The sequence below is a fragment of the Puma concolor genome, chromosome D3, assembly GCF_028749965.1.
Source record: "Puma concolor isolate L17-30 chromosome D3, mPumCon1.1.hap2, whole genome shotgun sequence".
Taxonomy (NCBI): domain Eukaryota; kingdom Metazoa; phylum Chordata; class Mammalia; order Carnivora; family Felidae; genus Puma; species Puma concolor.
The window spans coordinates 41,140,556-41,153,361 of NC_141678.1; the positions used below are offsets into that span (position 1 = coordinate 41,140,556).

The 12,806-nt window shown below is 37.4% G+C and overlaps 1 protein-coding gene across 2 annotated transcripts in view; it reads left to right on the plus strand.

The window, feature by feature from the left end:
• Positions 1 to 12,806, plus strand: part of LPIN2 (lipin 2) — an 86,532-nt gene that overhangs the window by 14,875 nt on the left and 58,851 nt on the right. Inside the window, exon 1 of one of the 2 annotated variants that reach the window (XM_086682565.1) lies at positions 5,806 to 6,254. The exons of the other annotated variant lie outside the window; for it this stretch is intronic. Coding sequence (XP_086538691.1) covers positions 6,147 to 6,254 — 108 coding nt within the window. The 5' untranslated portion in view covers positions 5,806 to 6,146. Of the gene's footprint in view, positions 1 to 5,805; positions 6,255 to 12,806 lie in introns of those variants that run through there. 2 annotated transcript variants of the gene reach the window in all.

Consider the following 12,806-nt stretch of genomic DNA (forward strand, 5'->3'; position numbering starts at 1 on the left):
TGTTTATTTATGTATTGAGAGAAAGACAGAGGAAATGGGGGGAGGGGCAGAAGAGGACAGACAGAATCCCAAGCAGGCTCTGTGCTGTCAGGGCAGAGCCCCACGACGGACTCTATTTCCTGAACCGTGAGATCATGACCTGAGCTGACATCAAGAGTTAGGCACTTAACCAGCTGAGCCACCCAGGTACCCCACTACAATTTTTTCTCTTAATGCATCTTAGGGGAACTTTAGGTTGAAGTAGGCAGATTGAATTTCTGAAAGACAATAATCTAAGAGTTCTGGTTATTTTCATTTTAGTTTAAATTTAGCCAGTTGAATAAAATCTGGCTAGATTATATCTAATGCTAGATATAGCATTAGAATTTTCTTAATATTGTAAAAGGAAATTCCTAAAGTTACCATTGTCATAGCAATGTATTTTAGCCATTTTGCTGTTCATTTCCTGAAGAACACAAATGAACCTGCATACAAGAGTATGAAATGCTGCATATTCTGATGGGAAGGGAAGGGTGAGGTAGATGCCATCAAATTGAGAAACCTGCAGGTTTGAAAAAGAAACAAATTGGGAGAGCAAGCCTTTCGCAGGGTTGCCAGATTACACTGGGGGCCCATTTAAGGCTACAGATAAAAATTTATACTTTCACCTGTTTGTCCTACCAGGATGACTCTTCCCAGTAGTGCTCATGATGATTTTTTATTAAAATGATAATCCCAGTTGCTTGGATGGTATTTTCTTTAAGTTTATCAGTATGATAGCAAGCAAATTGTAAATTAAACATCAGTGAAGTGGTTAAAAGCAAAGGCTCTGGAGTCAAGCCTTGGTTTATTATATCCTGGCTTCTCTAGCAGCTGTAAAACTTGAGCAGGTTCTCACTGTCAGTAATAGTTATGTATATGGGATGTCAGTTGGTTATGTCTTTTTATACACTTCTCTCTTGAGGTCCTAGCATATTTATTATTATTTGTATGAATTTTATGTGTGATAGAATTTTTACATTTTCCTCAAGAAACTACATATCCAAGAGATTGTTGCTGAGTTCCTGGTCTCTAAATACTTAATCAACATTACAGTAGCAGTTCACTTATATGGATGGAAGAAGAGGACTGGAAGACGAGTACCAGCTAATTACCAGTATTTTTTTAATTAAAATTGTAAGGAATTCAAGGAGGTGCAGTTACAGCAACAAAGTAGTTAAAACAACCATCACCAGTTTTTCAAGTGGTCCAGAAAATCTTTAGTTAGATATATGCAAAACTAGCTGAAGAAGGGGAAATTCCTCTTGAGAGCCAAGGAATGTGAGTGTACAACTGACTTGGGTCCTTGCACGATGCTTATCTCATAATTTGTTAGAATTTTTGTTTATTTTTCTTTGGATTGTGTTAATGATATTAAGTCTTGCTTACTTCATTTATTATTTGTTGTAGTTTTCTATGGCAAGTTCTAAGCCATCTCACTTTTGACCTGGCATGGAGAAATCTAATACTGTACTTCCTTTAAAGTATCTTCATTTGGCCTCAGTGTGATACACTGGTGTGCTCCTGTTAGTGGTGAGTTTATAGCAACAAATTTGTTTCTAAAAGATAGAAGTGTCACACTTTTAAATTATTCACAATTTTTAAATTTGATAATAATATGGCTTGCATTTCAACAGGATTTCTTGAGTGTAGGTGAAATGGGGTGACCTAGTCCTAGTACAGAAAATTGTTTATGTACTTAGGGTGTCATCTCTGAGTGTCACCATGGCGACAGGGTCATTTCACACCGCTATTCAGAGGGTGAAATGAGGAAAGAAAGAGAAACATTTAAACAGAAACAGTTGTGATTAACAGGACGTGGATGGGCACACACACCCACACACACAGCCACAGCCACAGCCACTGAAGCAGCTGCCATGGGAATTTGGAGCAGAGCAGAGCATTCCCCATTTGTTTCTGGCTTTATTTTATTGGAAGTGTTGTCCAGAATTGGTGACACAAGTCAAGCCATGATTCTTCTCATCCTTAATTGGGCTGTTTAGCTTTATGATCTTAATGATCAAACAGATACACTTGATAGCTACAGCCAGACAACTCTCAGTATAATCTCTCTGGTCTCAGAATATTGGGTGAAAGTTTGACCTAGAACATTAGTGTCAGAAGGGTTCAGCTTCAAAGATTTTTTAGTCCCAAACTCCCTAAAATGGGATATGTTAACTGAAGATATTCTAGGCCCTAGAGTAAATGTGATAAATTAACCCTTGAATTTTGTAGAAGAAACCTTTATTCAGTCACTTTTTTTTCATATTAAATGGATGCATCAGAGTAGAATGCAAAATGTGTTAAATTTTAAAGGTTAAAATATAAGTTGTCAACAAGATTACCTTTGAGAAAGATACTTTAAGTTGGGCCTCAGGAGACCCTTCCAGTTTTTTCTCCTCTGTTCCTGAAAAGACCCAAATGCATTTGATTTTTCATTCATTCAAAGCTCAAGTGAAATAGTCACTGGCTACCCTGTTCAGAGAGTTGGGGATTGTATGAGGATATAACGAAACACTAGAACCTTGAGTAAACTAGCCATTATCCAATAAGCAGTTAAATTGTAAATGTTTGAAAAACCTCAGAGAATTATCAAGAGGAATTTTGCTCTTGGTTTTGAAGAATGCATGTAAGTCCCTTTTTTCGTAAGTAAACAGTGAATTATAAGTAATTCCAGATATAAGAAGAAAAACTTCATTAGTATAGATGATGAGAGCCATTCTGGCTCAAGGAACTCTGTAGTCCTTTGTGTGTGGGCCTCAGTCGTGAGTGCTCTTGAAGATACGGACATGTACTTGAGTTAATTCCTTTGCTGTAGAATAATTATGGTAAAGATTATGAATTGTTTGTAACCGAGGCTTTAAAAAGTATTTTCTTTTTTTTTTTTTAATTTTTTTTTTCAACATTTATTTATTTTTGGGACAGAGAGAGACAGAGCATGAACGGGGGAGGGGCAGAGAGAGAGGGAGACACAGAATCGGAAACAGGCTCCAGGCTCCGAGCCATCAGCCCAGAGCCTGACGCGGGGCTCGAACTCACGGACCGCGAGATCGTGACCTGGCTGAAGTCAGACGCTTAACCGACTGCGCCACCCAGGCGCCCCTAAAAAGTATTTTCATCATGAGTTCTAGTAAGAACTTTTTAGTGTTCTTTACCTCGTCATGGGTATTTCAGTAGAAATAAGTTGTTATTCCACAGTTTGACCACTGGGGGGATGTAGGTTATTTTCATTTTTTGTATCAAAGTCTGAATATAACTTGTGTAAGTACTTCTGTGGAACCAGTTTAGCTCAACCTCAAATAAGCAGATTTCAGGTTAAGAAGTTTTAAGTAAATCCCTGTGCCACCTTTAAAAGCTTTTTAATACTTAATCTCCTAAGTCTCATATACTTAGGGGATCAGTAGTGAAAAGAAACAAAGATGTGTATTTTACTAGCATCATTATCAGCTGTGGAGTCTAAACAAGATTCTGACTCTCCTGACTAGCATTTTAGCTTTGTTTCTCCAAGATAGACCTTTTCTTGAAAGATTTAAGTCTAGGAAAAGTAAAAAGTAGTCTTTCTTGACTACTTACCATTTATTATCTTTGCCTGTAGAGGGAAAGTTTGACAGTACAGTAACATTTTTCTCTGAAAAACCATATGGATAATTAAGAATTATTCATTGTAATTTTAACTTTTATTGACCAAGTCCAAAAAGTGCCACCACTCAAATGATGGGCTGGAACCAGAATGTCAGGTACTAGCTGGGAGTCAGGTGATCCACAGTCACAGCTAGGGGAAGCTGGAGGTGTGTGCCTCTTACAAAATTGGTGTTTGGAAGATGCGCTCACCCTGTCTGGGTCCATGGTGCATGTTCACTTGCAGTCAGAACATTCTGTGAGTCATCAATCCAAACAAACAGTGAAATGATACCAAGACTTAAGAGAAAACTGAAGTGACTGGCCTAGGGGTTGATTATTGTGTAAGAGGTGTTTGAGGTGAAGGTTGCCCAAACAGAGGTCATACCCACTAATCTTAGGCTCTTGCCTCTCTTCTCTTGTTAGCCCTTTCTCTTTCCTTCTGGTCAACCACCATCCTCCTTTCCCTAGCACTTTCTCTTCCGGTCTCAGCATGGCATTATGGGAGAAAGCACCAAACCAGAAATCAGGTCCAACTAAATGGGTGGCCTTGGGCTAACTGCCTGATGTCTCTGTATGCCTCAGTTTACTCATTTTTAAAATGAAGTTTTTATTTTTCCCTTTTTCCAGTATCTTTATCCCACCATTTACCTTTCTTAACAGTTTTCCCCTTTTCTTGTCATTCCACCTGTGTATTTTCTCATCACTTCCCAGTTTTATTTCCTCTGTTTTTCCTTTTTAACCCCTTTCTCATTTTCTTATGTAGTTTTTCCTTAATCTTCTTTTTCGTTCTCTTTTATTTGCTTCTCCCTCTCCCCGATGTCTTATTTCCCATTGGTAGCACCCCAATATCAGTTTTTTTTCTTACTGCCGTCTGATGCCAGGGATCTAGAACTATAATAGGACATAGAGGAAGAGGTTTAAATTGTTTTATGTTTAATATTTAGGCCAAAAAAAAAAAACACACTTCTCTTTTAAACAGAGGAATTTGTGTTAACTGTTATATACTGAGTTAGATAATAAGCACCAGTGGGCATCATGTACTCCAGGCACACATTAATATCTGTAGGTTGGGCAGCAAGCAGTGTAACCTACTGAATCAAGCTAAATTTTTGCCACTTCTCATATTGGTGAATTTAGTTTTAAATTCTGCCATTTAATATTTTTTATTATTATATGGATCTTAGCAATATATTGCTGTGGTAAACCTTACCCGCCTCCCCTTACTTGGTCAAACATTTGGAAATACTGTCTTTTTGTGATGTTTAGACATAGAAAAAAAAGTTTAATAATTTGAACATTAAATACATGAGGATCAGCTAGTATATTGTTGATGAATTAACACAATACTTCCATGGAATGATTAAAAATCCTGTCTTCATTTCTTCGTTAGTAGAACTTCAACTAAACATCCTTTTTCTCAAGATTGTCTCAGGGCCCTACAGTAGTGCTTTGTCCAATAGAAATATAATGGGAGCCGTTTATGTAATTTTAAATTACATAAAGTAAAAAGAAAAGAAAAAAACAGGTAAAATATAATTTTAAGAGTATATCATATTCAACATGTCCAAAATAGTATCATTTTAACATGTATGTATAAAAAATTAGATTATTTCACTTTTTTTTAATTCTAGGTATAGTATTCTATACTTACAGCACATCTCAGTTGGTTCTAGCAACATTATAGATATAGCCACATGTGGTTGATGGCTAATTGTAAGGAACATCACAGCCCTAGACAACTGTATTGAGTAAAATATGTTGATTTACAGAAAGGTAGAAAGGAAATACCAGGAATGTTTGATTTTTACAGTGGTTCAATGTCATACTCTTCATTGTTGTACTACAGGTTAATATATAACAATATAATTAATAATATGTTAACATATAATTTATTATAAATTTTTCATAATTTACAGGGCTGAGTACACTATCTTCCATTCAGAAATTGTGAAAATAAATTGGGTCATGCCAATATGACAAAAAATTGTTGGTTACTGAGTTCTAGAAAGCATGTGTAACCTGCTGTCTTTGGGAAGCTTGTTGATGCTTAGAAAATATACGAAAACTATTTTCCCTTAAATGATTGTATAAGATTATTTCTCTATAAGTATAGTTGTTTTTATTTCTAAAAACGAGGATGTGATTGATTTGGAGAATCATTAACTCAATCCGTGTCCTGTGTGATGGAAGCTGTAGGGACTGTCACGTGATTGGGCAGGACTTGGTACCTATCAGTGTAAACACATGGCACAGCCTGTCCCATGCCCCTCCTTATCTTCTTTAGAGAGAAGGGGTTGAGGTGTTTTGAGCAAATCTTATTGGTAAAGACGTTGTATGTATTGCTTTTTTTTTTTTTAAAGAACCATTTCCTTTCAGTTTTAGCCATATTACTGTGTGTGCAAACGGTTTGTACTCAGTTTGTCAGCAGAGTGGCTTTCCGTTTTGATAATTTAGAACTGTAACTTTGTCTCTGAAAAAAAGACATGATAAGCTAGTTCAGTTTTAAGATGTTTTACTTAGAAGATGATAGTACAGATGAAGAGAAGAAGGTTCGTGAAGGCCTATTAAGTGAAACTGAAGGTGTTTACCATGGAAAGGCCCCTGCTGGTATCCTGGTGAGTTACTTGCATCAGTGTCCTTCCCTTTGCTTGCTCGCTGGCTCAGTCTGTAGTCTAGAGGGAAGAGGGGGGGACACCCACCAAAAGAAAATGGCTAATGCCTTTTCTTTGGAAAATGTAACATCGTCACGGATTTTATTAACTTTTAATGTTACATAAACAGAAATATCTGGTACCTCTTCTCCCTCATTCACGCTACACCATCTTTATACTCTTCTCTATTTTCTCTATTTCTCTATTAACAAATAACTTTCTGCCTAGAAAAATAATGAGGTTGCTGCTTATTTTTTTTAAACTAGGCTTCAGACTAAACCTATCTGGTTTCAGTTTTTGTATCTCTAAGTACAGTAGTTGAGGAATAGAAAACATTTAAAAATTTTATGGTTTTTATTGTCCTAGCCGCAATTTTTTGAAAACTAATATTTTGAAACTGGCATTTTATTCTATGATACAAAAGAATGCAGTCTTTCTTCTGTGATTACAAACAAAAAAATTTTATAAACTTGACTTATGTGGGCAAAATGCAAATTGACGTTTTGGTTTTTTGTTTTTTTTGTTTAATCTAGATAAGATGTAAAATAAAACAAGTCAGGAGCGCCTAGGTGGCTCAGTTGTTTGGTCGTCCGACTTTGGCTCAGTTCACGATCTTGTGGTTCATGGGTTCGAGCCCTACATCGGGCTCTGTGCTGACTTCCTGGAGCCTGCTTCAGATTCTGTGTCTCCATCACTCTCTCTGCCCCTCCCCTGCTCATGGTCTGTCTGTCTGTCTGTCTGTCTCTCTCTCTCTCTCTCTCTCAAAAATAAGTAAACATTAAAAAGAAATTTAAATTAAAAAAAATCATACAGAAGTATAAGTTCTAGAAGTCTGCATTAAGGAAATAAAATCAGGTAAATAGAAGATAATATAATTTAACTCTACCTGTGGAACCTTTTCCTTTAAAAATAATCAGAAGTAAATACCATGGGTAAAGGTATTTCTTAGAAGATTAAGAATGTTTGTTTTCATGAAAACAAGGGTAAAATAAGAACAGGTCGATAATTTCAAAAATCTGTGACTCATAACCATGTTGATTTTTAAAGTTATACAAATTTTTGTCACCTTTAAAAATGTTATCACATTTGTGTGCTTTTGCTTTTTGGACTTGATGAACGTGTACTTGTTCAGGGTTCTCAGGAACTTATGGAACTGGACATTGTTTGAATATGAATGGAAGTTAAGTATACAGGGAGAGGTAATTTACTTTTGAAATTTCCTTTTTAATAGTATATATTTATGGCTTCATGCACATTGGTCATAAAGGTCAGCAGAGAGAATAGTGAACATAGCTGAATCTTTATGAAATATTTAAAAAATTCTTTTAGTGAGTAGCACTAACACGTTAGCAAACCACCCATCACCAGAAAAAGTTCTTATGGTTCGTGCTACTCGTGTTTTCTAGAGAGAGGTCAATGGGTATTTGATTAGACTGCATTTTATTAACAGTTCCCTTTTATGTTAATGTTAGAACATTGAAATCCCATGAGTCACCTCCCCTGCCCCAAGAGAAACTTGGATTTTCTGGATGGCTAGTGTTTGGAACACTGGATTTGATATCTGCTTAATGAACTGTATTGATTATATGAGAGTTAGACTTTATAACTTGGGTGTGTGTGTGTGTATGTGTGTGGTGAGCAGGGAGACAGAGAAACCTAGTTTTCAGGATCCAGGCCCTCAGTGACCCTGACTCTCCTTACTACTCATATGCCGCCTGGGCACACCTCTTGTTGGAAGGTGAATGAATGTCTCTATCTTAAAGGAGATGATTTTATGGATTTGGAACATAAATGTATAAAATCTAATAGTTTAAAAAACCATGAAAAGACTTATATGCTTTGTTAGAAATTAGGAATTGAAAAAAAGGTTTCCATAATTTTTAAACAAGTGAAGATAATTCCTTTATTTGGTAAGAAAAAAGACCAAATTATTTCATATTTAAGTACTCTGAAGTTCCAAAATCTGCTGGCCTTAATTTCCACCACTTATTTAAATTAGGGCAACATATTGACTACAGGAGTTCTTAGCCAAACTTGTAATCCTAAGAAATACTTTTAGAATCAAATCTTTCCGTGGAGACTCTAGACAGCATCTGGCCATTCCTTTTAGAGATGAGAACCCCAACAGAGGCTGTAAGACCTGCTCATGGGGCAGAAGAGAGAACTTGACTTTGTGTTTTCATGTCCTCACCAGTGGCAGGGGACTCGAGGAAGCCAAGAAGGCAGTCCTTCTCCATCCTTGTCCCTCTGCACTCTTTGTCAAAGGACCTGGGCACTAGTGTGGTTGAGTCCAAAAGACTTGTTTTTGTTTTTGTAAGTGAGAATTTTGTATGTTTATATTATTTCAGCAAGGTTTACTAACAAACAGCGGTAGAAGATAGCAAGTCACCCTGTAGGTGGGGCGTGTGGCTTGGGGCAGAGCACTTTATACTGAACTAGGAAACCTCTGTGGAGATGGGGAAGCCTCCCCCTCAATCCCCAACCGTAGCACATTTTGTCATTACTTCCTGCTGCCCGAAATCTTAGAACAACACTGGATGAATGGGTCCAAAACCAAACTATGTTCTTCCAATCCAGCATCGACAGTGTTCACAAAATTAAATATTTAGTTGCATAGAATTTTATTTCCTTACAGAAATGTGGTGTTGTTTCCTACGTGGGCAATTTGGGGGGAGTAAATTCTCCTGGAATTTCACTTGTTTGCCTCTTTAATCCTGATGCCACAGATGAGCTCACCAGTTGTGGAGAGTAGGATAGAGGCTCTGGCCAGATATATGTCTAGGCTTTTTGAAAATTATTACCCATTTTTGTATGTGTGCCCCTATCTATTGTCAGAAATGAAAGACTTAGAGACGTGCATACACACAACTACTCCACAATTCTGTAGAGTGCATGACTGAATTATTGACGAAAAAATTATTTTCATTCAGCAAATCTTGTGCCACACTGGATCTGTTAGATACTCACTTTTTTTTTTTTTTTTTTGCATTTACTAGTATGTCTGAATTGCTTGCTGCTCTGAGTTTGTAACACAACTGGACAGATTTCAGTAAGTGGCTATGTAAATGCTGCCTCTTTTAGTTTATCCACATACCTGGTCCTGATTACATACTCCCTATTAGCTGAGCTTTTACCCATTTGATTGGAATAATCCCAATATTGCAGATTTGATCCAGGTGCTGGTGAGTCAGTCTTATGCATAGGAAAAAGAAGTTGTGATCCCATCACTGTCTTTAGATGTTACAAGTCAGGTGTCCGTCCGGTCTAGAGGAATTAGACACAGCTCTCTGAAAGGATTGAAATAAAAATCTTACCTCACTTGGAAAAAACATTTACCTTTTTATATTCATTTCTTAGGTATTAAATATTCAAAATCAGCCCATTTCTACTGAAGAAAAAATTATAGACTCCAGTTCTAGAGTAGATTATTTTAAAAAAAAATTTAATGTTTGTTTATTTTTGAGAGAGAGAGAGAGAGAGAGCGCGCACACGCAAGGGAGGGGCAGAGAATAGGGAAGATACACAATCTGAAGCAGGCTCCAGGCTCTGAGCTGTCATCACAGAGCCCAACGTAGGGCTGGAACTCACTCAGGATCTGTGAGATCATGACCTGAGCTGAAGTTGGACACTTAAATGACTGAGCCACCCAGGCACCCCTAGAGTAGATAATTTTTGTGTTTGTGTTTTACATTACTTAGCTAATTGAAAGTAGGGAAAATAATTTTTTTGGTTATTTTTCACTGTTGCTGGCTGTTCTAGAAAAATATATTTATTTGTCCCTTCTTTGAAACCTATTGCATTATCTAGAATCATTGTCTGAGCTCTCTTTGCTTAACTTAAGATATTTAGGGAAGGTATTTTTCAAAGGGTAGGAGTAACAGTATGCTGATCTTATTTTATTAGAGTACCATTTTAACTGTGATAAAATCATGTTTAGAACTTCGTGTGCCTTTGCTGTACCATCTTAACCATAGCTATATCTGTGTAGGAAAGACCTTCATCAGAAATTTGCCTAAAGTGAATCCCAGGAAAACCTGAAGGGAGAGTTACGTAATCTCCAGAATGTTACTGCATTCTCTGGAATTTATCTGAACTTCATTTGAACTGCAAATAGGCTATGATAAGTTAGGTCAAGGGGCAGTAGTTAAGATTGTAAAAGTCATTTGTCGTCTTTTATATTCTAACAAAGCATGAAGTCATAACCATTATAGAGTGATAGTCAGAATTTATTAGAAAAGTAATTCCTTTACGGGAAGTGAGGCAGGAGAGGAATAGGAAGTACACCCTTCAATTCTGTTCACTCCCCACTCAGTGATGTTCTCAAGAGGGGGCTAGGCATTGATCCCTTTGCTTGCAGTCATCAGACACAGCTTGGTGTAAGATGCCATTTTAGGGTCTCTTGGGGCTTTAAAAAGTACCTATACCTGTAATCTGGTGGGGGCGGGTGGGGGGGGGGTGGCCTGGTCATCAGGATACCTCAGAGCTCCTCCGTGATTCTAGTGACAGCCAAGGGCAGAGATTCCCATTTCCCAGACAATTAAAGGGGGCAGTAGAGCTTAGGAATTGTTTTGTTTTGTTTTTAAACCTGAACTATAGACTTTATTCATATTTTCCCCCGCTAAAGTCTTTTTTCTGTTTCAGGATCCAATCCAATATCCCAGCTTGGCGTTTGGTAATGTCACTGTAGTCTGCCAGTGACAGTTCCTCAGTCTTTCCTTATCTTTCATGACCTTAACACTTTCAGTGACTGTTGGTCAGGTATTTTGTAGAATTTTCCTCAATTTGAGTTTGTTTGGTGTTGTCTCCTAATAAGACAGAAGTCATGTATTTTTTGGCAACAATACCACAGACGTGATGTAATATCAGGAGTTCCATGATGCCAGTATGGGTTGTTGTTTTTTTTTTTAAGTTTGTTTATTTTGAGAGAGAAAGCATGAGTGGGAGAAGGCAGGAGAGAGAGAGAGAGAGAGAGAGAGAGAGAGAGAGAGAGAGAGAGAGAGAATCCCAAGCAGGCTCTTCACTGTCAGCGCAGAACCCAATGCAGGATTTGAACTCCTGAGCTGTGAGATCATGACCTGAGCCAGGGTCAGGCACTTAACTGACTGAGCTACCCAGGCGCCTCATCAGTATGTTTTATTACTGGTGAAATTTCCCAAATTCACTTGATTAAGGTGGTATCTGCCAGGTTTCTCTACTGTAAAGTTACTGTTTTTCCTTTTGTAATGAATATATGTCTTTGGGGAGACTTTAAGAGTATGTGAACATCCTGTTTCTCCTCAAACTTTTGTCCTCTTATTTTTAAACATCCATTGCATGCCACAGTTATTAACTGTAGTGTTCTAATAGTGGTTTTCTATCTCCCTTATTCTTTATTAATTGGAATTCATCTTTAAGAGAAAACTGCCCCTTCTCCCTGCTTGCTTGCTTGCTTGCTTGCTTGGTTATGTATGTATGTAGGTCTGTCTGTCTGTCTGTCTGTCTGTCATTATGGACTCATGAGTGTTTTATTCTGAGGTTATAATACTAACATTTTGTTGCTCAGATTGTTCTAGCTTTAACCTTTGGGAGCTCTTTTCACGTTAGCTCCTGTGTTCCTTTAACATATCCCTGTTCTCTTGATTTTGAGCACTTTCCTACTTTTCTGGCACTGTTAGATGCTCCAGCATCAACTTGTATTTTTCCCTGTCTCCAGCCCTGGGATCAGTTACTTCTTCAAGGAGCCATGGTTGTTTTTATTGGAAGAATGGTATTTATACATCAAGATCTGGGCTCTAGGTGTGTTGGTTGCTTGTAATGGTATCCTTGATTCCAGATCCTCTTAACAGAGAAAGCTAGCATGTTAAATATGTATTCTAGTCCAGGCCTAAGCACATCTATATTTGTGCATCTGTCCATGGAGACTTCCAATTCTAGTCCAATACTACAGTGTTCATTTTAGCCTTCCTTCTAGGAAATTACAGTTTTAGAAGCTTCCCAAGTGTTTATAATTAATCTTACTTGAGGATTGATGGCTTTTGGATATGTAAGGTACATTGTGTACCCAAAGGCTGTTGTGGCCTTGTTAAGTAGTCTTTCTTGATGAATACTCTTTGTTGTTGAATCATCATTAGTTTCCATTCTTAGGTTAGTCATCATTTCTTACACTGAAAATAATTTTTATGTCACTCCTAGCCCTTGTAACTAAGGGAACTCAGCCAGCTAGGAGAAAAAGTCCCCAGTTTTTTATAGAGGAGTAGAAACCAGTCTCATGGCCAGCATTTTTACAAAAATTTGTCAGAGAAATTGAGTGCACATGAGGGAATGTTTAGTGGTTTGAATACACAGGGAGGCCATGTGTATATTAGTATACACACAACCAACTCAAATGACAAAAAGTTTCACAGTTGCACTAAAGCCAAATTTATTTGAGTCCTTGAATTGCCTTTTTTTTGATAAGGCTGCCTGCATTCTTTTTCTGAAGCACAGCATTCTTTCTAAAGCAGGCACTTGGTCCATCAGACTTGCTGAGAGTAAACC